This window comes from Capsella rubella, unplaced genomic scaffold (assembly GCF_000375325.1).
Source record: "Capsella rubella cultivar Monte Gargano unplaced genomic scaffold, Caprub1_0 scaffold_4, whole genome shotgun sequence".
Lineage (NCBI taxonomy): Eukaryota > Viridiplantae > Streptophyta > Magnoliopsida > Brassicales > Brassicaceae > Capsella > Capsella rubella.
The window spans coordinates 12,642,090-12,670,080 of NW_006238920.1; the positions used below are offsets into that span (position 1 = coordinate 12,642,090).

General features: G+C 36.2%; 11 protein-coding genes and 1 pseudogene across 14 annotated transcripts; 5 read left to right on the plus strand and 7 right to left on the minus strand.

Moving 5' to 3' along the window:
- Positions 1-119: 119 nt before the first annotated feature.
- Positions 120-1,117, plus strand: LOC17888480. Its single transcript, XM_006295667.2, has one exon. The coding sequence runs from the start codon at positions 169-171 to the stop codon at positions 976-978; it is 810 nt and encodes a 269-aa protein (XP_006295729.1). The 5' UTR covers positions 120-168; the 3' UTR covers positions 979-1,117.
- A 31-nt stretch (positions 1,118-1,148) lies between these two features.
- LOC17887807 (nudix hydrolase 23, chloroplastic) lies at positions 1,149-3,131 on the minus strand. Its single transcript, XM_006294692.2, has 8 exons — positions 2,769-3,131; positions 2,558-2,689; positions 2,399-2,475; positions 2,138-2,273; positions 1,918-2,058; positions 1,766-1,824; positions 1,591-1,657; positions 1,149-1,481 (listed from the first exon to the last, which is right to left on the minus strand). Exons 1-7 carry the CDS (start codon positions 3,012-3,014, stop codon positions 1,597-1,599), a joined length of 852 nt encoding a protein of 283 aa, XP_006294754.1. The 5' UTR covers positions 3,015-3,131; the 3' UTR covers positions 1,149-1,481; positions 1,591-1,596.
- A 288-nt stretch (positions 3,132-3,419) lies between these two features.
- Positions 3,420-4,809, minus strand: LOC17889882. Its single transcript, XM_023784654.1, has 6 exons — positions 4,663-4,809; positions 4,419-4,520; positions 4,182-4,263; positions 3,731-4,076; positions 3,579-3,633; positions 3,420-3,494 (listed from the first exon to the last, which is right to left on the minus strand). Exons 1-6 carry the CDS (start codon positions 4,807-4,809, stop codon positions 3,420-3,422), a joined length of 807 nt encoding a protein of 268 aa, XP_023640422.1.
- A 312-nt stretch (positions 4,810-5,121) lies between these two features.
- On the minus strand, positions 5,122-7,664 carry LOC17889839. Its single transcript, XM_006293441.2, has 6 exons — positions 7,426-7,664; positions 6,980-7,072; positions 6,529-6,658; positions 5,658-5,976; positions 5,518-5,572; positions 5,122-5,419 (listed from the first exon to the last, which is right to left on the minus strand). The coding sequence occupies exons 1-6, from the start codon at positions 7,543-7,545 to the stop codon at positions 5,345-5,347; spliced, it is 792 nt and encodes a 263-aa protein (XP_006293503.2). The 5' UTR covers positions 7,546-7,664; the 3' UTR covers positions 5,122-5,344.
- A 1,451-nt stretch (positions 7,665-9,115) lies between these two features.
- Positions 9,116-11,516, plus strand: LOC17889457 (actin-66). Of its 2 annotated transcripts, none has more exons than XM_023784026.1 (5): positions 9,116-9,234; positions 9,657-9,715; positions 10,034-10,427; positions 10,603-11,216; positions 11,312-11,516. In XM_023784026.1, exons 2-5 carry the CDS (start codon positions 9,665-9,667, stop codon positions 11,378-11,380), a joined length of 1,128 nt encoding a protein of 375 aa, XP_023639794.1. In that variant the 5' UTR covers positions 9,116-9,234; positions 9,657-9,664; the 3' UTR covers positions 11,381-11,516. The 2 variants fall into 2 exon arrangements, with proteins under 2 accessions (XP_023639794.1, XP_006295821.1); XM_006295759.2 differs by having other exon boundaries at positions 9,662-9,715.
- A 1,493-nt stretch (positions 11,517-13,009) lies between these two features.
- LOC17888415 (putative actin-5) lies at positions 13,010-15,275 on the plus strand. Its single transcript, XM_006295379.2, has 5 exons — positions 13,010-13,092; positions 13,502-13,570; positions 13,763-14,156; positions 14,264-14,877; positions 14,978-15,275. The coding sequence occupies exons 2-5, from the start codon at positions 13,505-13,507 to the stop codon at positions 15,041-15,043; spliced, it is 1,140 nt and encodes a 379-aa protein (XP_006295441.1). The 5' UTR covers positions 13,010-13,092; positions 13,502-13,504; the 3' UTR covers positions 15,044-15,275.
- Positions 15,276-15,349: 74 nt separating this feature from the next.
- LOC17888653 lies at positions 15,350-16,205 on the minus strand. The gene is made up of 2 exons (XM_006295135.2): positions 15,741-16,205; positions 15,350-15,619 (listed from the first exon to the last, which is right to left on the minus strand). Exons 1-2 carry the CDS (start codon positions 16,074-16,076, stop codon positions 15,530-15,532), a joined length of 426 nt encoding a protein of 141 aa, XP_006295197.1. The 5' UTR covers positions 16,077-16,205; the 3' UTR covers positions 15,350-15,529.
- A 730-nt stretch (positions 16,206-16,935) lies between these two features.
- On the minus strand, positions 16,936-19,912 carry LOC17888163 (DNA polymerase delta small subunit). Of its 3 annotated transcripts, none has more exons than XM_023784782.1 (14): positions 19,778-19,912; positions 19,511-19,643; positions 19,187-19,293; positions 18,959-19,085; positions 18,695-18,802; positions 18,479-18,564; positions 18,323-18,406; positions 18,167-18,235; positions 18,011-18,082; positions 17,846-17,937; positions 17,612-17,739; positions 17,412-17,513; positions 17,243-17,310; positions 16,936-17,153 (listed from the first exon to the last, which is right to left on the minus strand). In XM_023784782.1, the coding sequence occupies exons 1-14, from the start codon at positions 19,832-19,834 to the stop codon at positions 17,094-17,096; spliced, it is 1,293 nt and encodes a 430-aa protein (XP_023640550.1). In that variant the 5' UTR covers positions 19,835-19,912; the 3' UTR covers positions 16,936-17,093. The 3 variants fall into 3 exon arrangements, with proteins under 3 accessions (XP_023640550.1, XP_023640548.1, XP_023640549.1); XM_023784780.1 differs by having other exon boundaries at positions 18,479-18,594; positions 19,778-19,911; XM_023784781.1 differs by having other exon boundaries at positions 18,479-18,594; positions 19,511-19,640; positions 19,778-19,910.
- A 129-nt stretch (positions 19,913-20,041) lies between these two features.
- Positions 20,042-21,968, plus strand: LOC17890025 (probable plastid-lipid-associated protein 13, chloroplastic). The gene is made up of 7 exons (XM_006294641.2): positions 20,042-20,328; positions 20,686-20,807; positions 20,897-20,980; positions 21,070-21,166; positions 21,256-21,472; positions 21,561-21,613; positions 21,727-21,968. The coding sequence occupies exons 1-7, from the start codon at positions 20,098-20,100 to the stop codon at positions 21,817-21,819; spliced, it is 897 nt and encodes a 298-aa protein (XP_006294703.1). The 5' UTR covers positions 20,042-20,097; the 3' UTR covers positions 21,820-21,968.
- A 603-nt stretch (positions 21,969-22,571) lies between these two features.
- LOC17888409 (VQ motif-containing protein 17) lies at positions 22,572-23,260 on the minus strand. Its single transcript, XM_006296171.2, has one exon. It carries the CDS (start codon positions 23,168-23,170, stop codon positions 22,670-22,672), a length of 501 nt encoding a protein of 166 aa, XP_006296233.1. The 5' UTR covers positions 23,171-23,260; the 3' UTR covers positions 22,572-22,669.
- Positions 23,261-26,006: 2,746 nt separating this feature from the next.
- On the plus strand, positions 26,007-27,302 carry LOC17890482. Its single transcript, XM_006296502.2, has one exon. The coding sequence runs from the start codon at positions 26,134-26,136 to the stop codon at positions 27,175-27,177; it is 1,044 nt and encodes a 347-aa protein (XP_006296564.1). The 5' UTR covers positions 26,007-26,133; the 3' UTR covers positions 27,178-27,302.
- Positions 27,303-27,379: 77 nt separating this feature from the next.
- LOC17889400 lies at positions 27,380-27,958 on the minus strand (annotated as a pseudogene).
- Positions 27,959-27,991: the final 33 nt, after the last annotated feature.

A 27,991-nucleotide genomic window follows, 5' to 3' on the forward strand; every position in this document is an offset into this window, starting at 1 on the left:
TTATGTAGTTTTCATTATCCAAATAAATAACTAGAAAACAATATTTTAAAACCAATCAAAACAACTCAGACTTGGGAACAATTCAAAGTCAGAGAAACCGTATATGCATATTGTGTAATCCAAACTCCAAACACACACAGGATTGCTAAATCAAAGAGACAAACTCCAATGGAGTACAAACATTTCAGCCATCCACATACTCTTAAACTCCAGCAGATTCAGATACATAAAAGCTCTGATTCTTCACTTGTCTGCTCAGGCTGCGAATTAATCATCTCTGATTCCGAAACCGCATACGTCTGTTCAACATGTGACTTCAATCTTCATGAGCAATGTGGTAACGCAGTGCGTGGGATGCAACATCCTTCCCACGCGGGGCTTCACCACTTGACTCTAGTCCCTTACACAACTTACAGCGCCGGTACTTTCCTCTGCAGAGCCTGTGGCTGCACTGAAGGTAAAGGTTTCTCTTACTGTTGTCCTTTGTGCGACTTTGACCTCCATGTTCAGTGCGCACATCTGCCTCAGGTCATGGTTCATGAGTCTCATCCTCTCCACACTCTACTTCTGGTATACAACAGTACTCCTGTTATGTCCTTTACTCAGTTTGGTTTCGGCAATCAGCTTGTCTGCAATCTTTGTAATATGGCTATGGATGGTAGGTTTTGGTCTTATAACTGTTATGCTTGTAACTATCATATTCATGCCTCGTGTGCTGTGAATAAGACTAAGCCAGTGGCGGCTTCTTCTGACAAGTGTGGGACGAGTGAAGGAGGAAAAACATCAAACGCTGAATCTGTTCCTGATCAGGGTTTGGAGACTGTACAGACGGAAGAACATGTAGCTGCAACAACAGAGCAAGTGGAAGATCCAGCTTTGAGGCAACAGCTTGAACTCCAGAAGCTTCAGCTTGAGCTAGATATGAGTTCTGCTCTGGCAAACATGATAGGATCCTTCAATCTCAGTTCTGTCGTTTGATGTATCTTAGTTTGTGTCACTGCTATCTTTTTTTTTCAGTTTATTTGATTCGATGCATTACATGTGCCAATAAGACCTTTTATTGTCTCTGTTCTTGTGTTCCCTAAATCTGGCTGAATAAATATCCTATCTTTTGGTTTCCCTTTCTTTCACTGATCAAGACCTTGAAGTAAGTAACAGTTACACAAGTAACTTAATTACACAAAAATTGATCAAAACGTTGCACTACATCTGACTTTTTCCTTTTACAATTGAAGCAACTGAAACCAGAAACAGAAACACTTTGTTCAGCCATAACATCTGACATGAGATACCTAAAAGCCATCCAATTTTATTACTCCAACCACGAATAGAAAAGAAAGTTCAGTCCAAATTATCTTCAGGCTTTTTGTTTCTCATCTGGCCAAGCAATGTCTCACATAAGCAACTTCATTTTTCCTTTTCTGTTAGTCAACAACGAGGTGCAAAATGAACGAAACAAGTCCGGGAGCTGCTTCTGTAAACTGTGGATAAAAGCTCAAATTAGCTTGAATCATACTCTCCAATCTAAAGAACTTCATTATAGCCCCGTACAATCTAGATTACAAATGTCAAAGGAAAGGATTGTCAAACCTCGAGTCACGGCTGCAAATGGTAATCAAGACTAAAGGCGCGAATATCTGAAGGGCTACTTCCAGGCCTGAAAAGAACAATACACATAATCAGTCGCATATAAAAAGAAGAAGCAAAACTATTAACTGTATCTCTCAACAACCACTAGACACACGGGGATATTAATTGGACGCACCTTTTATTTATCGTACCATAGTGAAACTTTGGTTTCCCATTTTTCAGATCTTCCAAATACTGCAAATCCAAAACGAAAAAAGCAAACATGGTTTTTAGAAATCTAAATGGAAACTGAAGACAAATGAGACTCTTCTCTATCTATACTCTTACCAAATTTAAGGTAACATATATAGATGAAAAAGCCAGGGAATCAAACGGTATCTCGTCTAGTGCAAAAAGACGACACTCCAATGATTCGGGACCAGGCGCAAAATGTAGGTTCTTCAGTTTGGCTAAGAATATAACATAAGTCTGATCCAACACAAACAGAGCCAAATAAGAATCATTAATATGAAGAAAGAAAACTTGGGATGTTTGCATGTATCTTTACTTGGCCAATTAGAGGGATGTCGAGTTGCGCAAAAGGTGAAATAACTTCCACAGTGGCTCCTGCTTCTTCCCAAGTTTCCCTCATTGCACCTTGTGCAGCTGACTCTCCAACTTCTAGATAACCAGCTGGAAGAGTCCTGTGTACTCAAAAGACCCATCTTATTATTCATAGAACTTCACACAGAATTCACTACCAATAAAAACTCAAATTTTTCGCATGAATTATGTACACAGAACAAAGAGAAAGTGTTCTTATTCGTACCATAGACCGTGTGAAGGTTGAATGTTACGCTTGCAAAGTAAAATCTTTTCTTCATGCTCTATAAGGCAACCTACAACCTGCAATTTCACATTAATCAAACATTGTATAATGACACAAATACAAAAACAAAACTGTAGGTAGAATCAAAAGGAACAGTACCATCTTAGGATTCTGATATGCGATTTTGCCGCAATGTGTGCAAATAGCTCTCAGTTTCTCCTCACCATCAGGTATCTCATGCTTCGTCGGCCCTCCACACCATTGACAGAACTTTATCTTTCGAACATCAACCTGCAACAGCAACAACACACCATTGAAGGGACCAGAAACCCCAAAGATAAGATCTTTACAGGAGATGAATTAAACTCACAGCTGACTGAACAGAAACGAAAGCTGGAGAATTTGCAACTGGGTCAGACCCGGGAAGTGAGGAAGACATTCGGGTTGGGTTAAAAGAGAAGATTCTCCGAGGAGAGCTCGAGGTTACAGAGGAGAAAGTGGAGAGATTGAGAGATGTAGAGATGAAAGAGACAGTCGAGGACTTGCGGGTCTTCGTTAATCTCTGCGAGATGGTTAACCCTGATGACCAACCCAAGATCTGAACGGCCTTGAGCATTATACGAACCGGAATTTCACCGGAATATCTTCAGTTCCGGCAATACCTTCTTTGTCAATGACTCTTCTCTCTCAAAGGCCAATCAATTGAAAACGAAATTTTTTGACATTTGAGGAGTTCCCGTTTTTAATCAGATATGATTTGTGTCGTGGAATGAAATGACTCTTTCACTTAGCCAAAGGTCCGGTATGATTGGTTTCACTTTTCAGCACCCAAAAACGGTTTAATTTGGCCAAATTAAGCTGAACCGGTTCCGGTTCGGACACAAAAGCAGGTAAGTGAGATAAAGATTCATATAGGCATTGCTTGCCTGCTCAGGTCAACACTAAAATATTAGAAGTCTCTTAAGTAATCAACGCCTATCTAATTAGTACCCTTCAGTGTTACTAAAAAAAAAAAAAAAACTTATTTGACTGCTAGCTTTTCGATTAAAGATTGATAAGCCACAGTGCAGAGCTTGAACTTTTCTTCAGCTGCTGCCTGTCATTTTATATATTTAAGAATTAGCGCCCAAAAAAAAGAACACTTGAAAGGATTTTGAAAAGATCGTGTTTGGTGTTTTACCTTGGTAGAGTCCTCATGACGATCTGGATGCCATTTTAATGCACAAGTTCGATATCTGAGTCCATAAAAGACAACAAGTTTGGTGAGCATGTATGTTTTAGTTACTTTTTTTTTTTTTGTGAGTGTTTGAACTTGGGAGTAAAGTAACTTACGCATGTTTGACATCTTCGAGTTTTAACGGACCCCAAGGACTCAAGCCAAGTGTTTGTCTATGAGAAGCTTGGAATTCGATTGATTCTGACACTGAGCCGCTGGATTTTCTTGAACTATAGCCATCTTCTTCTTCTTCTTCTTGCTCTTCTTCTTCTCCTATTTCTCCTTCATAAAATCTATATTTCGATCTCCAAGAGTTGCTACTAGAGTAATTAGAAGACCATGAAGAGTTATACCACCAGTGACGCTCCTTCTCTCTATGGGTAGAATAATGATAATCTCTGGATTCAGTAAATAGATTTCGGAATATAGATTCAAAGTCGTCATCGCAGTGACCAGAATGCTCTGCAAAAATGGAAACACACATGTTCTTTTGAATATGACTATATGAGTAATGTATCCAAGAAAAGTTGCACATTTTCAAAGGATATATAAGCACTTCACTTTTACGCCAACTCGCTGAGGCGTTCTGTTTTTCTTTGGCTTCTTTGGCTTCTCTGGCTTCTTTGGCTTCTCTGGCTTTCTTGGAGGCCTGATATTAATTACACCAAGAGATACACTAAGTCATGGTTCAGGAACAACAGAGTCCGAATACACTACAGCTAGATAGAAACTTTTTGGTTAAGAGGCAAGCAAAACAAGTGATTAAACATGTGTTATATACATCATAAGTCTCAATGTAATTACCTCTTCTCTTTCTTGTTTAAGTTGTTCAACAGCACGACGCACTGCTTCTTGATGTTCCCTCAAAAACTTCTTACTTCTCTTCTTCTTGTGAGTATTTGATTTCTGCCACATATGTAAAACCCTAAGAAATCAGAACATGTTTTCACACCTATTAATCCAAAACTATATATAAATTTATCCTCTGCTTTCAAAAATCTAGGTGTTGGTAAATTGATATAAATCAATGTAAGCTAGGTAAACCCACACATGTAGAGAAGAGACCGTCCGAAGAAGAGGAAGAACGACGTTTGCGTTCTAAGACGGGAGTAGAATGGAAAAAAGCAGTTTTCAGGAAAGAACAATAGCTTTGTGGTCTGCAAATCGCTGATTTGATGGCGGCTGTAGTGTTCATCTCTGTAGGAGAGTACATAACATTGCGTCTTAACCGAATGTGATTCACCACGAAAGAGTGTTTTATTTTATTTTTTGAGAAAGAAAAAAAAAAAAGAAGAAGAAGATTTTCCTTTTTTAAGAATGGAATATTTTACTTAATCGTTTTTGCTTGATCTCCAAGGACTGCCTTGTTCATAAATAAACAATATCCTCTAAATTCCAAAAAGAAAAGAAAAAAGAGACCTTGTTTTATGGGCTTGAAGGATTGGGCTTGTTTCAATCATATGATTTCCTCTTGACCAAATTGTAACCGGTTCAAACACAAATCAAGGCAAGGCACAAAGCAGGGCATAAGAGATGTATATTAATACAACAACACATCAGTGGTAATATCAGAAGAAATAAATTATGACAGAACAGAGGCATTGCTTGATCTTGCAGTGCTTTTCCTTTGGAATAAAGTTATATAAAAAAAAAAAAAGTTAAAACAATTTCTGAAATTTATTGTAATGAGATATCTCTAAGTGTAATCAAAACCTATCTAACTCTCGATCTTAGTTCACTGATAGCTTTTCGCATAAAGATTGATAAGCCACACTGCAGAGCTTGAACTTTGCTTCAGCCGCCACCTGTTTTCATATCATCACAGATTCATTAACACAAGAGATAAAACGAAAAGAAACCTTATATGGACACTGAGCAGAGAGGAGGAGATCTTATTGAATACCTTTGTAGAGCCTTGATGACGATCTGGATGCCATTTTAATGCACAAGTTCGATATCTGGTAAACAAGAAAGAAAAAAGAGTTTGATGTGAAGTGGTGAGAAATTGAATATGCGGTTATTGAAGTGAAGTTAACTACTCACGCATGTTTGACATCTTCAAGGTTTAAAGGGCCTGAAGGACTCAGGCCAAGTGCTTGTCTATGAGAAACTTGGTTTGGCTCAGACTCAGAGTCGCTAGACTCTGAAGTATAGTCATCTTCTTCTTCATCTTCACCTACCCGATATTTCGATCTCCAAGACCTCTTAGAGTTGTTGGAAAACTTTGAAGAGTGATGCTGCCATCGAGGTTCATCCTCTTCATGGGTGAATGAAAATGAGAAACCTCGGGATCCACCGAAAGCAGTTCGGAATACATAGTCGACTTCAAAGTCGTCATCAACTTCGCAAAAATCAAAATGCCCTACACAGCGGAACAAAACTATTGTTATGAGTATGTAGCCAAACAAAACTGCACCTGTTGATTCCACAAAATGACATAAATACAGTTTCAACTTTCAACAACGAAATACTACATAATTGTGAAACCTTAGTAATACACAGGACAGGTTGAAGACCTAAGTCCATGATGAGCCAGGAATTTCAGTTATTATGTAAGCTAGTACAGAAAACTTTTAAATGGATTTTCAGAGGATGAGCCTCAGTCCACGATAAGCCGGAGGTTAGTAAACAGAACCAGATTGAGGCCAACAAACAACATATACAAACTTCATTGAACGACTTTACTTGTATTCTCAAGAACTAACATTGATGACTAACAATATAAACTTAAAAGGAAGAAACACCTTTACTTGTATTCTCAAGAATTAACATTGATGACTAAACAATTTAAACACTTCAATTCAAAGAAGGAACAAGATCTGATTGTAGACGCACTGAACAAGCTAGATACCTACCAATTTTCCTACATGTAGTGTAGTCATTAAAGAGAAACAGAGCTAAGACATTCACTTACTTTTACCCCAACTGTAGGAGCCGTTTTTGTTATTCTGGTTTCCTTTGGGTTCCTTGGAGTATTGTTTTTTGAACCACGAGTTTTGCTTTCGAGAGGAGGGACCATCGTCATCAAACTCATCATGCCAGCTCTGGAATCAAAATGTTAACCGCAGGTTTGAGAGCTTTACAAATGAAAATCCACAAAATAGTATAAACAAATGCACCATAACAAAAGTGCAATAAGAAACACTACATCATGGACAAAAGACTTTAACCCAAGACGACAATACACTAGCATATCCGTTTCAATAGCCCCAGATCCTTCCCACTTTTAAACCATTAAATATTCAGTATCAACTATCAAAAATGTTACTTCAGAGCAGATAAAGCCCAAAATGTAGAAACCGGAGAGAGACAAACACAGGTGATGCCAACAGAAAAAGTGATTAAACATAGATTGAAATGAATACCGTAAACATGTTTGCTGCAAAAGCATTGACATTACGCAATAATTCTTGCTTCTCTCTCATTCGTCTGAACCTCTTCTTGTGAACATTTGATTTCTGCAGATAAATGAATCCCAATATCAGAAGACCAGTTCAAACTCTCAAGTCTAGTAAAATTTAGACAAGAAAACCTTAAAAGTCCCAACATTTTGTCTGCATAAGAAAAAAACCCAGACATTTTTCAACAACCTGTCTACAAAAGCTAAAAATGAGAAAACAAGGACATGGCCATAGTATCTCGATCCACATCAATTATCTAGAGATGATCCCACGCCCACAGAGGAACAACACAAATCCACGGAAAATGACATGGATGAATCCAAAGAATTAGGAAAAGTTGAGCTGGGGGAATAATCAAATACAAATATCAAAAAAATTTGACGGAGGAGAAAGAGCTAGAAGAGACTGACCGATTCCCAGGAAGTACGACGTTTGCGTTCTAAGACAGGGGTTGAATGAAAAAACGCGACTTTCAGGTGAGAAGAGAAGCTCTGTGGCCTGAGAATCGCTGCTCTAATGGCGGCGTTCATCTCTGTGAGATCGGAGGAGAAAAGATTGAGTCTTTCAAGGAGGAAGAAACCAAACAAAGCCGATGTGGGTAACGTGACTCGGGCTTGACTCAGTTGGTTTGACCCACCCAACACTCTATAGGATTAGGAGGAGGTCATTTCAATATTTACTGCCGGTATAAATAAAAACTAACTACGAGCGGATGAAACGTTTTTACTTGATTATTTTCTCTGCCTCACGAATTTTGTTGAAGATCCACCGTAAACTGAGTAAAACCACTTGGAAATTAGAATTTACCGTACCATTTCTTTTGGGTTATTTATAGCGGTTTAGGTCCAAATTTTGTTTTCAAATATTCCAAAATATATGTTTGTTAACCTCAATTGAGCTTTTCTTTTTGCTTCAGTGAGCAAGAGATCAAAATTTTATTATATATAATTCACATAATATTGATATATGAAACTTTAAAACATTAAATTTTGATCATGAATTGGGGAAATCCACTCATTTGTTACATTATATACACATGGTTTCTAATGTACCACATGTCACGTTATTATTATTCATTCATAGTATAAGTTTTGTTGGGTTATATAAATGAGTATCTTTTTGTACTCTCTTTTTTTTCAATATATTAAATCTAGTTTAGTTTTTATCTTAGTCTTTATAAGCTGATGTTGACACATTCATCATCAAAGATTAGGAAATAATTTTATCATATGGAAGGCTAAAAAGTGAAAACATAAATGTAAATTTGGAGTTTTACTTCTTCTTCTTTTTTTTTTTTGTGTAGGAAAAGATGAGTTCTATTTACTATTTAGTGAAGGAGGAGATAGCCTATATAAGAGAAAAAAAGCCGTAGGATCTTTGATTCACATATTTTTCCTGTTTAAAAATATATAGTGCATATAGTTTTTTTTATTTTAAAATATATGGTGACATATAGTTTTTAAAAAATTATAATTATTTTTATCATATAATTTGTTTATACCAAATTTCTTATATTTTTTTGGTACAATCATAATACTTTATTGTAACTTTAGGTTATAATTCACATAAAATTCAATTGTACTTATAACTATCAAATTTTGGTCACCTTCTCCAATATGTATTTAGAATGTTTTTCATAAAAAATAGATTAAATTAATTTACCTGAATTCATAAGTTAATAAATCTAATTGAGTCTTTCACATAATATTTAAAAATATGGAATTATAAAATAATTAAAACTAAATCATCAATTAAGAATCTAATTAAATTATTACATCAAAAATGGGTTTAATGGTTACAAGTGTCGCATCATTCATCTTGGATAAGATTTTTTTGGGTTAAATGAGTAAGTTTTACTTTTTAATAATTTAAAGCTAATTTAGTTTTTATATAATATAAACTAGAAATATATGCAATAATTTAATGAGAAGTTATAAATAAAAAAGTAAAAAATTAGGGAAGTTTTGGATTTATTTGGAAGCCTAGTAATCTTTTTCTTATTTTTTTTTTGGGTAGAAAAATCTAAATGCAAAATTTGAGGATTCTCTTTTGTAAAAAATAAATGAAAGACATAATAGTGTGGAACACTGCAACCTACGCACGTCTCTCTTTCCATGCCCTTTATAAACAATTCAAAGCGGTAAGATTTTCTCAAAACTCAAAATCGGAGGCGAAGAACAACGACGACAACAACAACTAAGAAGACAGAATCTTTGAAAGTAAGAGAACTCTTTGATTTTGATGGTCTGTCTCAAAAGATGCAAAATGTAGTTTCTGAGTTTCTCTCATTCATTGTTTTCTTCATGTAGTACGGTAAATCATTTCGCATGGATTTAGAGCTAAAGTTACTTGTACGATGATTTACTATAAAAATCAAGATTTTATGTTGCTTTTGATGTGATACCTATTAATCTCTCTCTCATGAGCTTATATCATTAAGATTCAATAAGGTGTTAATTTGCTAGCAATCAGCATAATCTTTGTTAATATATATATATATATATGGTTGTTTACCATGGCCAGCATATTGGTTTATGATTTAATTTTGGTTTTACAGTTCTACTATATGTTAAATAATGTTGTGTCAGAACTTCTTAGCAATGATTTTAAAAAACTTTTTGTTGAAACATGTTATGTCCAGTTTAGATAATGTCGGCGTTAGAGGCAATCGTGTGTGACAACGGAACTGGCTTGATCAAGGTAAGCAGAAAATACAATCACTCTTAATTTTTTCGTAAGGCTTCTTTGCTTTAGACAAAATAATATTTATGCATTGACAGAAGAAAACAAAAGAAAACATCAGAAACTTTTTATTTAATTTTTAATCATCAAAAAAGGATCTTTGCAAAATGAGAATGCAAGCGGAAAATAGTTTGGTCTCTGCCGTTTGTATTTATAATTACCAATTTTTAAATTTATTTTGAGATTACTACTTCAACGTAAACGGAGTAGTAGATAATTAGGTCTAGGAAACAAGATTGAAAAAACTAAAGAATTAATTAGTGAATTAATTTGAAGGCGGGATTAGCCGGAGATGATGCACCAAAGGCTGTGTTTCCAAGCATCATAGGTCGTCCACGGCACAAGGGGATGATGATTGGATTTGACGAGAAGGAATTTTATGTGGGAGAGGAAGCTCAAACGAAGAGAGGTATTCTAACACTTAAATACCCAATGGAGCATGGCATTGTTAACGATTGGGATGACATGGAGAAGGTTTGGCACCATACTTTCTACAACGAGCTGCGTGTGAATCCTCAAGAACACCCAGTTCTTCTCACTGACTCTCCTCTAAACCCAATGGCCCATCGCGAGAAGATGGCTCAGATCATGTTTGAGACCTTCCATACTCCTGCTATGCACGTGGCCACTCAGGCCGTTCTCGCTCTCTATTCTAGTGGTCGTACCTCAGGTAATTTATTAAGACAAATGCAAACAATCAAACACATAAAATTAAGATAATTAAAAATGCTAAAATGTGATTTATTTGTTTTTGCTCAATTGTTCTCACGAATAAAGGCAAATGCATGCATAAATTGCACTTACAACAATCCATGACTTATTCGGTTAATTTTATGTGTATTTAGGTATTGTGTTAGATTCAGGAGATGGTGTGAGTCACATAGTTCCAATCTACCAAGGTTACACAATCCGACACGCCATTATGCGTCTAGACTTAGCAGGCCGTGACCTAACCGAGTACCTTATGAAAATCATGATGGAACGTGGCTACACATACACCACCTCAGCCGAGCGTGAGATCGTCCGAGACATGAAAGAGAAACTCTGTTATGTAGCTCTAGACTACGAGGAAGAATTGGAAAGAGCTACAACATCCGCACAAACCAACAGAACCTACGAGCTCCCCGACGGTCAAGTGATCACAATAGGAACCGAGAGATTCAGGTGCCCTGAGGTTCTTTTCCAGCCGTCTCTGGTCGGGATGGAATCTTTTGGTATTCACAAGGCGATCTACAATTCGATAATGAAGTGTGACATTGATGTAAGGAAAGATTTGTATGGAAACATTCTCATGAGTGGTGGCACGACGATGTTCCATGGGATCGCGCAGAGGATGTCCAAAGAAATATCTGCGCTCTCACCCTCTAATATGAAGACTAAAATTGTGATTCCTCCAGAGAGGAGGTTTAGTGCATGGATCGGAGGCTCCATTTTGGCTTCTCTAAGGTCCTTTGAACAGGTAAATAGGATATATAAAAAGTATATTTTTGAAGTTTACTGTAAGTTATTTTGGGGTTTGTTATAATGTAAAGTTTGTAATGTCTATATTTGCAGAAGTGGATAACTAAGGCTGAGTATGAAGAAACTGGAGCGGCAATTGTTCACAAGAAATGCTTATATTAGCCTTCTTTAATTTCTGCTTTCTACAAAACTGATTTCTTTGTTTTGGTCAAAATGTCAAAAAAAGGATTCGGTTCCTTGTTCTTGCATGTTGATGTTGTATCCCCTAAAAAAGAATGAACATGTCCAAATTACTTAACTATTCTTGAGATTATATGTGTTAAAGATATTTTTTTAACCGAAAACATGTAAAAGAAATGGGAATATTAATTATTGGAAATTTTTAAAATAAAAGAAAAACGGATTTATGTTTTTTTTTTTAAGATAAAAAGAAATTAAGTTAGAGATTCTACGTATAATTCTTGAGTGTTGTATATATTTTTGCTCTTTCTAAAACAAATTTTTTGTTTGATTGACTTTATATTCATATTCTTTCGGATCGGAGAATAGAATCATCAATTAAAAATAAAAAAATGTTTTCGGAGATTAGCGACGCGTAAACTAGTATTGTGGTGGTGTATACTATACTGTATAGGCTTTGTTCGTTACTTGGTTGCATCGACCATTATCTGCAACTACAAAATAAACATTGCCAACGTTCAAATCATTAAAAAAAAGTAACTGATTTTGTTAAAACCTGTCTCCGTTGTTGTTAAAAGAGTCACTCCATCGCCCGGAATTCTGACTATCCCTTTTAAGTAAATGCAACACTCTTTTTGTTATGTGTTTGGCTGCCATCGCCGTTTTGTGCTGTCGTTGTAGACATCGACTGATAAAAAAGAACAAGCCCATAGTATATGGCAAAAATAAATATCGTATATGAGAACATTTATAGACTACAGAGTTTGGAAAAGCATAAGATTAACTACTTTAGAAAGAGAGCGATATCTAATTATTAGTTATTAACAATTTGGCTCTTCCACATTACATGGTAGCATGCATACTACTTAACTTTTAATATCTTAACATATATTTTATCAGTACAAAATGTCTTATACAATATTGGTTTGCCCTTGATTCAACATCATAATAGTTATTGAAGTTCTGATTTACAATAAAAAAAAAAGTTATTGTAGCTCTAAGTTAGAATATATATACTTTTTAATTACAGTTATTAAATATGAGTCACCTCTTCAACATGTACGTATATCCTTTATTTTATATCAACCATTTGTTTTATTTTATTTAAAATAATAAATAAACTAAGAAACTAATTAAATAGAAATCCTTAGTACATTAAATTATATGAAATTAGAAACTAATCAAATTATTACATTATACATGGTTTTGATGGTTTCTAGTTACATATGTCGCATTATTATTTAATATACAAAACAAAATGTATGTCTTATTCATCTAGTATAAAATGTGTTGGGTTAATCTAGTAATTGTTTTTACTCTTTCAATAAATTATAGGTAATCTAGTTTTTTTATTTTTTATAATGATGTCTAATATAGGTTAAGGTTGAGACACACAATCATTCTCATTTCAATTATGTTAGATTGCTTTTTAATATATATAATGTATAATAATAATAAAAAAGAAAAATAAAAACCAAAAGATTAGGAAAGATTTGCACTTATTTAGAAGGCTAAAAAGGTAAGGAAAAAATGACTCTTTTACCAGTGTTAAGGACTCAATGTCTCTCTCTTTATAAAGGAAACACGCGATTGATTTTTTTTGTTGTTGTTGTCCAAAGCATTCTTGTTGCCGAGACGAGACACAAGAGAGCTAAGGAAGAAGAAGACGTCCAACAACAACATAATATTTGAACGTAAACGATTGTTCCTCTTTGTTCTGATCTCATGTCCCTAGCTTCCTCCTACGATTGATTTTTATTTTGTTTTTTAATCGTTGTAATGACTCTAGCTAGGGTTCTTTTGATCCAATTTAACACCATATATATCTCCGCTTGAGTAATTTATGCATCTAGATTACGAGCTAATTTTATTTGTATGACTGATTTATGAATAACTGATGGATTTCTTTATATATAATTTATGACCTTTAAATTAAGCATCGATATAAGTTGTTATGATCGATCTCTGCTTTTTCCACAAAGTGTTTGTTATTAATTAGTTTTGGTTTTTATATCTATGTTACGTTAGAGCCTTCTTATTGATGATCAATTAATTTTATAAACATTTGTTACTTAAAAATATGATTTGATATGTTTAATCTAGATAATGTCGGACTCGGGACTAGATGACGAATTGGCTATCGTGTGTGACAATGGAACTGGAATGGTCAAGGTAAGGAGGACTAATAAGGAGAAAACTGAAAACACAATATACGTATTTGCATTTCATAATTTCGAAATTCAAATATTTTTAGTAGTTTTTTTTTTCTCGTAAAAATAAACATAAATATGTATATTAATGTACGTAACACAAGAAAGTTAGCTGTATAAGCAGATCTAATATTTGGTAAAAAAATATCTGAAGGCGGGATTCTCTGGAGAGGATGCACCAAGAAGTGTATTTCCAAGCATAGTGGGTCGTGCAAGACACAGGGGAGTGATGGTTGGAATGGATGCGAAAGAGTCCTTTGTGGGAGACGAAGCTCAAGCCAAGAGAGGTATTCTTTCTCTTAAATACCCAATCGAGCACGGTGTTGTTAGCAATTGGGATGACATGGAGAAGATTTGGCACCACACTTTTTTCAATGAGCTGCGTGTGGATCCTGAAGAACACCCTATACTTCTCACTGAAGCTCCTCTTAACCCAAAGGCCAACCGTGAGAAGATGACTCAGATCATGTTTGAGCAATTTGCTTTTCCTAGTATTTATATTGGTATCCAGGCCGTTCTCTCCCTCTATGCCAGTGGTCGTACCACAGGTACTCCTATTCAAGCTTCACAATTCAAAAATACTAATAAGGCTGAAAATTGCTTGAGAAAATATATATGATCGTTACTATATATATAAATGTTCGTGCATGTTTAGGTATTGTGTTGGATTCAGGAGATGGTGTGAGCCACACGGTTCCTATCTACGAAGGGTATGCCCTCCCACATGCGATCATGCGTCTAGATCTAGCAGGCCGTGACCTAACAGAGTATCTGACGAAAATCATGATGGAGCGTGGGTACACATACACCACATCAGCGGAGCGCGAGATAGTCCGAGACATCAAAGAAAAACTATGCTACATAGCTATCGACTACGAGGAAGAGATGGAGAAGGCTACATCGAGCTCGGCAATCGATAAAGCCTACGAGCTTCCTGATGGTCAAGTGATCACCATAGGATCTGAGAGGTTCAGGTGCCCTGAGGTTCTTTTCCAGCCGTCTATGATTGGAATGGAAACCTTTGGTATTCACGAGACGGCATACAATTCGATAATGAAGTGTGATGTTGATATAAGGAAGGAGTTGTATGGAAACATGGTGATGAGTGGTGGCACGACGATGTTCCCTGGGATTGCAGATAGGATGAGCAAAGAGATAACTGCCCTTGCACCTGCAAGCATGAAGGTTAAAGTTGCGGCTCCTGCAGAGAGGAAATACAGTGTTTGGATGGGAGGCTCCATTTTGGCTTCTCTAAGCACCTTTCAACAGGTATATATATAAATTCTAAGAATAAATATATTATTAGTTGTTAATTTCTTTTGGGGGCTGTTGTAATGATCTAAAGTTTGTGATGTGCATATATTTGTAGGAGTGGGTAACTAAGGCTGAGTATGAAGAAAATGGAGCGGCCATTGTTCACAGGAAATGCTTTTAAGTTTGTCAGCAATGCTAAACATACCATTCATGGTGATGAGCGTTGTTTATGCTCCTTTTCTTTTTTTAATGCTTTATTTTGGTAAAATAAATTGTTATTATGAGGTATCTCATTTCTTTTGTTTTTATATTTCTATGTTGGTTAATAAAGATTTGTTGTTTAATTTGGACTACATATTCCTTCATTTTAAAAGGAAGAATTATATATATATGAACTTAGTACAACACACAAAGCTTTTTTGTATGCTTCTAAAGATTGTGTTGTGCTGATTATTGCTAGAGTTTATTTGTTTTGTGACATTATAAAATATAACCATTAAACTAAATTTTGGATAGAATCTTTACAAAATAAATTAAACACACAGGGTTCATCATGTTCGGAACTAAAAGTGAGAAACTGAGAATAATAATAAAAACGAATTTATGCAAAATACAAATTATGATAAAAGAAAGAAAGAATGAAAAAAAAAAGGTTGGTTGAAGAAGCTTAAACGACGTCGTTGATGAGACGCCTGTGTCTGTTATAATGCTTCTCGATGAAAACTCTAGAAGCTCCTTCCATTGTTTTACGCCATGTCTGATGATCAGAGTTTTTAAGAACAGAGTAGAGAAAGGTTAATTATAAAATGGTTATAAAAATTAAGAGAGAGGGCAGGCAGCTTAGTTATAACTGTGTAGTAGATATATAATAAGTTTACCTTGCCGATAGTTCTGACGAGAGACTTGTTCCTGAGATGTGATTTTCCGGAAGCAAACTGCCGGAGAAACAGAGATCTCCGTTTACTGGCCGGAGCAAGCAAGAGACGTTTCCTCTCGACCAAGCCAATTATGTTACTTTCGGTATTGTCTGCAGCGTCCTTCTCTCGAGTACTACTGATCTTATCTTGAGATTTCTTGCGGCGTTTGGATGATGATTTTGACTCTTGGTCGTCGTCTGGATCGGCGAACTTACGGAGCAATTCGTCGGAGGATGTCTTGTTAACGTGCGTGATTTTGGTCGGATTGGTCTCTGTGATAACAACAACAAGATCCATCTTGGGTAATAGTAAGATAATTAAAGAGACAGAGAGAAAAGAAAAGAAATTAAAGAGAAGACGGTATAATTAGCACTGTTGGGTTTATAAAGGAGGGAGAAGTTGAAAAAGAAATGGACCGTTGGGGGGGAATGAATATAGTGGGTGAATTTCTTAATATTAATGCGTTACATTTATCTAATAACTGTGTGGATAATATAGCCGTTGTGTAAAAAAAAAGAAAGAGAAAGAGACATTTGCATGAGATTCTGTGCCCTTTGTTTTTCAACTTTTTCTTTCTTTACTCTTTTTTTTTATTTTTTGAAGATTAACTTTTGTTTGTTACAGTCTTTTCACGCTCTTCTTACCAACGACGACGAACGAGTCTACGACACTATCTGGTCGGTCCTTTTTGTCCTTTTGTGTGACACACCTAAGAACTCGTGATCAATTTTGTTTTTAGTTACAAATCCAGAAAATACATTGAAAAATCATAGTATATAATTATTTGTTAAGAAACCAAAGCATATATTTGTGACAATTTAAGCAGAATACAATTTGCTATCTTAAACTCATAGGACGTAAGAAAAACAAAAAACATAGGACGTGACCTCAGCTCTTTGAATTTTAGATCCAAAGATTATAAAAAAGGCCTAATATTTGCTATTTATTAGTACTTTTTTTTATAATAACTATTAGATATTAAAATAGACCAAATCCAGGAAAGGCCCAACCATTTGTTTGATGAAAAAGGATGTCATGGTAAACCAATTCAAAAAAAAACTCGTCGATGTTCCTGGACAGCTACGACCTTGTGTCGATATTTTAGTTGAAAGTACAAAAACCAAATTAGGATCAAAAAATTATCCGAAGGAAGTGATACCAATAAGATTAAGAAGTTTCATTAGTATTAAAAACCAGAAGGATGCTTCTTAAGAAGTAACATACAACTTGTGAGTGTTAGTGAAAAAGCTCAAGATTACATTTCCAAGACAGGCAGGAACGATCTACCAACGTAGCAGCTCAATATTATGATATTTAGATTCTTACCTGAGTGCTAAAGCTTAGAGTATGACATTCTAGATTCTTTATGTTCACCTGCAAATAAACAATGGTCATTTTTTGAGATATATATTCTGCAATTTATGAAAGAATATGGAGTAAATTTTGGTAAAATTTCAACTCACCGCAACAGCAATACCGGTCTCACAGAACTTAGGAATGCAGATCAACCGGACAAGCTGCCCTTCAGACCCTGCAACATTCATATTTCCCGGGAAAAAACACTTAGAAGCTTTGTTCGACAAAAATAAACTATTACAATGTTTTTATAATCGCTGTGTCAGGAGGTTATACCCTTTACCAAACGGTTGTCATATTTATCTTGATTTCCAACGAAGTAGACATGAGGGCAGGTTTCAATCAAGAAAGGGTCTCTATCGGTGAAAGGATAACAACCTATACGCAAGTAAATCAAACCAAAGGACGCGGAAGAGATTATTGTCCCTTTCCTTTTTCTTGAGGGATTAGTTTTCCAGGGGGAGGTGAGCTCTTACCAAGCGTATTAGGTGCTGTGGGAGCAAGATGTCTCCATCTCAGCGTTCTTTCAACAAAATCAAGCTTGCTTTCAGCCTCTGAGTACTTGTCAAGGTCATCAATGTTCTGACCAGAAGTTCCAAGAAATCTGCAAAATGTTAACACCCAATTGAGGTTTTTCGTCAGATAAACTCAAGCAATTATATCGCGGTAAGAATCAGAGAGATTGTTTCCCTTCTTCTTAATAACCACACCTGATATTATCGACATCAAATGAGTGAGGATTTGTACATGATCTAAAGGTGTTGTACGGTGCAGATCCAGGGAAAAGACATCTGTTCAGAGGCTGAACAAAAGAAAAGGATCAGATATGTCGACACAAATTCGGTTTTTAGATGTTTATTTATGTATCTACAAACCTGCTGAGGTAATGCGAAGTTTGCTGGATCATTCAGGCCTGGCATGATATCTACTGATACTCCTGCAGCTATCTAAGGAAATCCACAAAAAAACAAGAATTTGAATTTTTCATCTCAATAGAATTGATAACCCACAGGTGGATCTGGTTAACTGACCTGGTTTAACATGATATCAAGCTCTTTGATGGGCTCATATAGTGTTGATTGATCTTTTGAGGCCAAGTTCTACAAAGATCATAGTCATAATTGTGGTTAGATAAATGAAAATGTCTGAAAAAATAGCAGCATTGAAAATTATGAATATGATTTTACCTGTCCATTAATGAGTTTACGGGGAAATTCAACAGAGTTTCCAGCTATAACCACATGTACTATCTGTGCTGCAAGGCCTTGTTCCTGTTCAAACCATACATTACAAATTAAGTAAAAATAAATATTAAAGAATCTGCAAGTACGAAGATTTTGAACCTCCTCATCTCCGAGATGTCCAGTTATGTGGTCAACAAGAAGCTGAAATTGCAGGGGATTAGCCGATTTGCTTCCAATGCACAGCCCTGACAATAGCACAACGTATTTATCTTCCTCTGCAGAACATTATGGATGTAATATGGTCCATGAGATATTGCTTATAGATATGATTGAGCGACGGGGATAGCAAAAGGAAGAGAACATAGCTAGACTTACGTAGATCGATAGGCCGCTCTATCTGAGGCGGTAAACCAGCTTCTAGTACATCCTCAACAAAGAATTCACCAGCACTAGTTTCCTTCCCATGTAGGGCAACAACAACACCTACAATCCACGGATACTTTAACAGTCATTTTCTCAAAGACCCCGTCTTTTACGAGAGGTAAGCTCAAACAAGATCTCTAACATCTGCCACATTTTAATAAACGCAAAATTTTTTTAAAAAATGCAGCAAAGAACATTCACAATACATTTGCATACCTGTGACATATATGGCAGGTGAAAGTGCAGAGCCACCAAGCTTAACTCTCCCACTCTCGTCTTCGAGAATGAGATTATCATCAGGGTGCATAAAGTTATGTGGTTTAACAAGCGGAGTAACTGACCTCTGCATTATGTTTAATGTACTCAGCAAGTTAAATTGATTGATTCAACTTAGTAGACATAGAACAAGAAAACCAAGTAGATGCAGGACAGAAACCAACCAACCTCTTTAGAATATTCATCGAGAACACAAGGTTTAAGCTTCATGTGTTTGAACAAGGTTCCTACAATTATGCAGTCTTTTCCTTCTTCAAGTCCCAAAACCTTACAAACTGCAAAAATGAAATTTCACATTTTTAGATGTATAATTTAAACACCTCAATTACCCAGAAAAGTAATACTAAAAATCTTTCTTATCTGTAATCCCTAAACAAAATACTGATATTTTCACCAAATAATATCTAAAGCCAAGAAAATTCTCAAAATTGCTCCTCTTTGTAGAGTTAAAAAAACATGTAATCAAAAAAATGAGAGAAACAAAGCACTGACCAGGCAAATGGGGTTTCCAAGTAGGGGCAAGAGAGTAGAGAAGTGTTCTCATGAGATGAAGACGAGCAAAGTAAATCTGACTGTACTGCTGCCCTCTGTACATCTCCTTGTGTATCTCGAATCTCTCATCCTGCTTCAATTGCAACAAAATTAAAACCCAGAATCAGAGTACGAACCCTAGCTCCTCTAATTAAGTAGAAAGAGTCTGAGCACACAAGATCCCAGCGTCTTTCAATCGAAGTAAATACAGTGAAAGGGTTTTCGAACCAGGTAATTGTACTCCGATTGCTTCCTTTCGTGAATCTTCTCGGAGTCGATTTCCATGGATTCCGTGGCGGGAAAAAAACACACACACTCAGAACTGAGCAGAAAATTTCGGGAAAAGGTTTCAACTTTGGCACTAAAGAGAGTCTTCTTTGTTATATCAAATCCCAAATCACGGTTCACCGTAAAGGGGTTTAATTTGAACCGGAAACGAACCGGTTAAATCAGAGAAACTCCTACCTTTAAATCCTTTTTTCCTGAGGTTTTTTTATTGAAAGCAAAAAAAATACTCTCTTTCGCCTGCTTCTTCTTCTTCTTCTTCAATGGCGATGATAAATGGTTCGATTTCGGGCACATCTCCGGTTCGATTGGGGTTTTTAGCCTCAGCTTCACCGTCGAGGGGTTTTATCGCGGTTCCGGTGGTGAAGGGCTGGAGGAGTTCGTGCCGGAGAAGGGGTTTAAGAGCAATGGTGCAGGAAACAGTTCAAGGATCTCCTTCAGTTTACGCCAGAGAAATGGAGCGCCTTTCTGCTAAGGAATCGCTACTTCTCGCTGTAAGGCTTCTCTCTCACTTTCTTTGGACTTGAATTAGTTCGTTGATATGTGAAATATATCTACTTGTTTTAGATCTCTTCAATTTCACTCTTGGGTCTGAAATTTGGTCTCTTTTACTATATCTGTCTTTTGCTGAGGAAAAAATTGGGATAGTTTCAGGTGAATTGTGTATTTGTTAGCTGTAATGAAGACATTGGAGATTACAAAAGAGAAATATTTTTTGTTTGTTTCTCAAAGTCTAGGAATTGATTGAGATCATGTCTCAGCTCAATTGTGGGGTTTTTAAATATATCAGAACAGCTCTCTGTTTTGAACTTCTCAAATACTGTTTTTCCTGAAGATTTATCTATGTACAGTTGAAGGATGCTGGAGGATTTGAGGCTTTAGTTACAGGGAAAACAACCAATATGCAAAGGATCGATGTGAATGAGAGGATTACGAGTCTAGAGCGGCTTAACCCAACTCCCAGGCCAACCACGTAGGTTCTTCTTTTAGTCTTTTGGTTACGATTTTTTTTGCTTTTGTTTTAGGCTAGTTATCTTTTAATTGGTTCCTATAGCTTTCCAGGTCTCCTTGTTTCGAAGGCAGATGGAGTTTTGAGTGGTTTGGGTCTGGAAGTCCTGGTTTACTCGCTGCTCGGGTTACATTTGAGTAAGTTACACTTACCTAGTTATCACTTTCTCACTCTTTTTTTGGTTCAAAGTTTACAAGTGTTTTGCTTTCTGATTGTATTGTTTCAGGAGGTTTCCTTCAACAATAGCTAATTTATCAAGAATGGAGATACTGATCAAGGATGCCAACGCAAGGGCGACCGCAAATATCAAACTTCTGAACTCGGTAACACACTGAAACGCTTTTTAAAGCTTGGTTATGTCTTTAAAGTGGAATCACAGAGGAGTTTTCTCACAGTGGCAATAAAAATGTAGATAGAAAGCAAAATCATTCTGTCATCAAAATTGACCATCGAGGGACCTCTGAGATTGAGAGAAGAATATATTGAAGGTATGGTCGAATCCCCAACGGTCATTGAAGAATCAGTTCCTGAACAGCTAAAAGGCGCATTGGGTCAAGCCGCCACAACGTTGCAGCAGCTTCCTGCTCTTATCAAGGATACATTAGCCAGTGGGCTAAGAATACCCCTGAGTAAGCTACTTTATTCATTATTTTATTTTATATATAGACCATTTTCTGCTCACATGTGCGCTGAACCAACTAGTGTTATTTGCTTCAGGTGGATCCTATGAAAGATTCTTCATGATATCTTATCTAGACGAAGAGATTCTTGTAAGTTTATTGGATATTTTGCCCAAGTTCATGCTCAGAATTTGTTAAGAGGGGCTGAGATCGTTGCACTAACCAAGTTTTATCTCTTTTTGGTTGTTTTTCCTTTTTCGCAGATAGTAAGAGATACAGAAGGAGTGCCTGAAGTTCTAACGAGGATGGAAACACCATCATCCACTATTGTAGAAACTGTTGAATACGATAGTTAGATGTTACTAGCCAATGTTCTTGTTCCTATCTTCCTTCTGTGTTACTTACGAGAACCAACCACCATGTTGGTGTCTGTAAATGTTTGAAGATAATAACGTTAAACTTGAGGCTCATCTCTCCATACATTAAAGCATATTCCTTCTCGATTGTTGGATCGGCAATCTTCTCAAAATTCTGGCTAACATTTTGTTCGTTGATTTACAATGCCTATGATCAAAAGATATGATGATAGTTGTCTTTGGATGTGTGGTTTCCATCATTATAGTCAGGCATCATCACCATTCACCAACATGACACACATACATGCATATACACACGTTTGTAATTATGGTTACTTGTCGGCTCACATTTGTAGTTTTCATATATAATATATTATATTTGATATCTTGAATAAATTATGGTCCCATTTGTACTTATCTTATGTTAAATATCAATCAGTCAATCAATCAATATATCTATTTCTCGGTCCATTTGGGATAAACGACGAAAACATATCACAAATATATAAGTTTTCTGGAGTGAAAGAAAGTGTTTAAAGCTAAACCTAATGATATTTTGTTATAGATTTTCAGAATCTTACATAGAAAATTAGGATTTTTTGGGTAAAAAATATTTTGGGAAAATCTATTTTCAGTTTATCATTCTAGTCAAGTATATTTTCTTTATGATTCATATCTACTTATAAAAAATGATTAAGAAATAGAACTCTCGTAATAATTATAATCCCCAAATGACCCTTACAATTCACAAGATTATCCAAAAGTAAAACTTTATAACGGTTGGAAAAAAAAAATTAGCTTCTAGATAGAGTTTTCTTTTAAAGAAAATGTTTCCCCTTTTTTAGACGATTTAGGAGTATTGATGAGGCTCTACGAAAACGCTGCCATGTAAGTGGGAGGAAGCAAGGGGAGGGTCAATGGTCAAGGGAAAATAAGGGAATCCATCTAGCTCGTGGATGAAGCCGTCGTAATCTCCTAATCCGTTCAAGAACCCACCGGAGCTCCCGCCGCTTCCGTTCCACGTCATCGAAACCATCCCTTCTTCTTCTGCTGCTTCTGAGTTTATGCAGAATCCATGGCTCTTGTGTATGTCATGGACTTGATGATCATGACTTCTTCTAGATCTAGGGTTTCTTTTGAGAACCTTTTGGTGGGGGTGATGATCTTGTTTTCCGGTGAGATTCTGGACGATTTCACGGAAGTTGGAGACGTCGGTCTTGATGATCTCCGGTGCGAATATGTGGATGATTCGGATCTTTGGCTTCGATTTGGCTAGTGTTCTTGACTGTTTGTGCATGGATATGGTTGATATGTTTCTTCTTTTCTCAAGAGTGGCAGCTTCAATTTCCATAGTTTTGTGTAGACGACAGAGAAAATTAGGGTTTATGTGATCAGAAGAGAGAGTTGGTAAATTTTTATGCTAAGTGTGGAATATATGATGATAAAGGTTATATATAGCCATATAGGAGATGAGAGAGAATAAAATGATAAAGAGAAGAATAACCTAATTTTAGAGTTACAAGTTTTAGTGGCAACTAATATAAATTTAGTGTTTTTGTCAACTCGTATTTTTAGTTTATATATGTAGCAGAGTACGTACGTAAGATCCTATATATAATTTAAGAAAGGCAAATGAAATTGAATGATGGCTTGTTGAGATTCAATAGATAAACTATATGGTTGGATTAATAAACATATACTATATGAGATTTACATTTATATTGGTGAAAGAGATGTGTTAGGCTGTCTCCAAAGACATGCGATTTTATGAATCCAAAGCAAGTCCACGGACCCCCTCCAGCTAACAAAATCCTCGATCGTTTTGGAATGTCTTAAGACATTAATTCATTCTATATGTATATTTAGCATATTAATTGTTAGAGTATCATTCATGATATTATATATTCGTACATACGATATATTATGAAATTTATTATCGTTTTCTGAATTATACACCTAATTAAAAATGTGTACAGGTGTAAAATGACATTCACATATATAAAATAGTAATGTTGGAGTATATATATGTATATATAATTCATGAAGGTGACACATGATACAATATTTTCCAATTGGAATGTATTTTTATTTCAACATATATATAGTCATCGAACGAAAGTAAAAGTAGTCATGAATTAGTGTATATGGCAATTAATGTGTGTGATTAGGTAAATCCAGGTGGCTTCAATTAAATAAATACCTATAGGAGGATCTCTCAGAAACATGTCCCCATGTAATGTACACAAACTCAACTACCTTATCATTTGCAATCTCCAAAGTTCAACATCAAGAAATATACAATTTATGTGTGGACCACTACCAAAACCTTTTTCTTAATCTATGATTACAGCCTTATTAACAACGAGAATCTTAGATACGTATGTTGATTTAAATATATATACTGCGAAAGAAAATAAATATACATGCAAAGGTGTAAATTAAGCATATAGACATGTTTTGGTAAGAACCATATATATAAATGTCACAGTTAGTGGTATAGATTTTAAATACGTACGTATAAATGTTCATGAGAGTTTAAGAAACCATCTATAAACGAATTGAATTATGATAATTAGCGTAAGGGATCAGATAAGAATGCACTAATCTTTTTCACAGTAAAGGAAAAGAAAAGATTGTACGAAATCGGACGTAATGATATATAAGGACATCACTGGACAATGGAAATGGCATGACCTTCTCTCGGGTGCACGAGGCAGTTGCACTTCCTGACGACTGTTTTCTTCGTTTTACTTGGTTTACTTTTTATATTTTGATCTTTTACCATGTGAATCCATTGAAGACATATATAATAAGTTCATCAACAAATCTATTCCTAATATATAAGTGTTTTTGTAAAATATTGGGTCAACTCATTTGAATAAAAATGCGTAGTGTTGTATATCTTATGTATGTACTTGTAGATTTTCTAACACCTATTGGATATAAGTAACAATATCTTGAAATCTCTATATAATATCTTCAACAAGCGATATATACACTATCTTAAACACATAAAAAGAAAAAAAAAACAATATATAATTAACAACTAATACATGTGTATGCGTTTTATATACATCAATTTCAGTCAAAGTAACATCCTAAAAAAGTTAATATACGACACACTAGTTGGAAAAAAAAAAAAAAACTTGAAGCTGAAAATTAAAGATTGTGCATGGAAGAATAAGAAAAAGAAAAACTGAACAATTGATTTTTGTTTTATAAACAAGCAGGCAGCGTACCTATAGCATGAAAAGGTTTTAATTAAAAAGGAAAACAGCAAAGGGTTTTGGTAATTTGTGTGCTCTCTTTTTAAGGATTCGGAGCAGACGAACCGCTAATAATGAAGATGCGATATATTGTCGGAACGTGGCCGATGGATAGAGAGAAGAGCCGTATGGGTCTATTTACTACTTGACGTGGTTACCAGTTACAAACTTCTGGTGTATCCTCCTAGCTCATCCGTGTGCTTGGCTGGCTCTTTATTCAAATCTTGTTCTCTAGTTATAAAAAAACTATATATATATATACTCCGGCCTATATCAAGTTATACGCAATTACAATTTACAACGGCGGTAATATTGTTCTAACTAATTAACTTGTGATTATCGGATCCATGGCAAACGCAAATCACATTTCAAATTCTAACATTTATTCTTTCAAAAATAATATGCAGAAACTTACTAAAACGGATCACTTACAAATATAACACTTTTAGTTCTTAATTTGGATTAAAAGTGTTCGATGTCGTATATGATTGAGTTCCACATGTTAACACGTATGCTCCCTGCCGGGGAATAAGGAAATCAAAATCATGGTATAATGAATTATAAGCACATTCTCTCACTCACCATTCACCATTCGCCAACCTACCTTGATTACTAGTCATCATTCACAGAATCATTTCCCCTAATCAAATTTAAATTAAGTACACCAAATTTCTATATAGTGAATACAACCAAGACCCTTGCTTGAAATTTGTATTCGTTTTGGAGCGGTTTTGATAAATATCAAATTACCCCGCCACAACATTACTCTGACATGGAGCTGATGAACTTATTTTTCCGCATCGGGACTTGCACCAATATTACAGAATGAAGTGAACCATTAAGCCAAACATGTGATTTTAAGTGCTCATGTCCGGCCAAAATAATTAGCAGATTCTCCGCCTGACATACAAAATTGCCAAATCTGAAGCTCCAAAACTTCGTTTATATCTCCCCCAACCCACTCCTATCACTGCACAGTGCACACACTCTCAGTCTCCTCAAGTTTTATACTATGTAGAATCGAATTGTTGAGAAGAAGAAGAAGAAGATGAAGGCGTCGATGAAGTTCCGGGAAGAGCAGAAGCCCATTTTGAAAGCTAAGGTCCCTTTGAGTATTTTAGGATTACCGTTTCAATCAGGTGTCGTCGCCGGCGAATCAAAAGAGCTCAGTCTCAATCTCTCTACCTTGTTCGACTCTGGTCCATCTCTCAAATTCGCTTACCGTCCTAACGACACGTGGAATCCATTCTCGCTCATCTTCAAAACCGGTACTGGATCTTTCGGTTCTCCGATCTCTAGCTCCATGCTCATGACCGCCCAGTTCAATCTCGTCGGACGAAATGGTAACAACCCTACCTTCATGCTTCACTTCAAGCCTCGCTTCGGTGATTTCTCGATTAAAAAATCACACTCCTCCTCCTCTGCTTTCGAATTGCTGAACAAATCTGTGTCGGAGGAGGATTCGTCTACTGAGGTCGTTGATGTTCCGGTGGTCAGCGGCGGATACGCCGGGGCATTTAAAAGAGTCACGGTTCTGCCTTCGGCGTGTGCCGGAGATATCGCTGGACTGCTCTGCGGCGTTGATTTCGCGGCGAGGACGTCTTTTCCGTTGAGAGGACGCGCCGTCGTGAATTTTCGATGGGGAGTTAAGGTTCCGACGGAGACAAAGCATGGTTTTAATCCGACGGCTGAGATTTCGTTGAGGAGAATCCCTTTCTTGGTGATTAATAAAATCGCTGTCGAACACGTGGACGGCTCAAATGCAAAACAAACTAATAAAGCGGGTCAGGTTTCGGGTGTACCCGGAAGTGCTGACGTGGCTGAGGCGTATTTGGCTGTGAGACGGCAGATGGAGCAGCTTCGGTCGGAGAATTTACAGTTAAAGAGATCCGTGGATGATCTCCGGCAAGAGATAACAAAAGTCCGGCCGTTCCCGCCGGCGCCGATGGATTTCGGATCATCCTCAAAGTACCGTGAAGATGAAAAGATCAACTGTGGGAGATCGAAGGTGGACAAGATGAACAACGAGAAAAAGACAACCGATTATGGCGGGAAGAAAAATGTCGCAGCGGAGGAGCTGAAGAAAGCTTGAGAGATGCTACAACGAGAGAAAGTCAAACCGATTATAATTGTAGATTCTTCATTCATATGCTTATGGAAATAGAAAATTAAAAACATGTAATAATGAGTGGGAAATTGATTTCAGTTGCGTCAAAATGTAAATGAGTCTTAATTCCTTGCAACATACTCAATAGGTTTCATTCTCTCAGCATTAAACTCTTTGTCGTCGTCGCTCTTATTTCCAACTCTCACAAATTAACCCCTCGCCAACATTTCTTCGAATCTCCTGTAAGATTCAACCTTCTCGTGGCACTTGGCGATGAACTTATCAGCCAAACGATCAATGTCATCTTCATCACCAACATCTATTTCTCCAACACTATGAGTCTATGATCATCATTGATGTGGTTATTCTCATCGAGTCTCTCTTCTACCCACTCGAGCTAACGATCATGGTTTTCCTCATCTTCGTCATGACCATGAAGAGAGAAAGGTTCGATGACAATGGAGGATCCAACGAAGACGTTACAATGGTTTATGGATGAATTTGTTGTTGGGTGAGACATCATCATGAACAACCTCTTCTTGTTGAGTTTGGATATGTCTTTAATAATGGATTTGGCTCTTGAGAAAGACCTTAAGAGACGGCAAAGAGAGTATGTGATGAGTTTCTTCTTTTGGGGTATATCTTTGATGAGGGTTTTCCTTTTTGCTATAACCGTGATGAGATTTAGGAACAGAGTTTTGAGTTTTACATAGGTTGAAGAAGATGATGACCATTTCGACTGCATGACTAAACCACGAGTTTGGGGATTCTCTCACCATAATTCTCTCTCTCTCTCTCT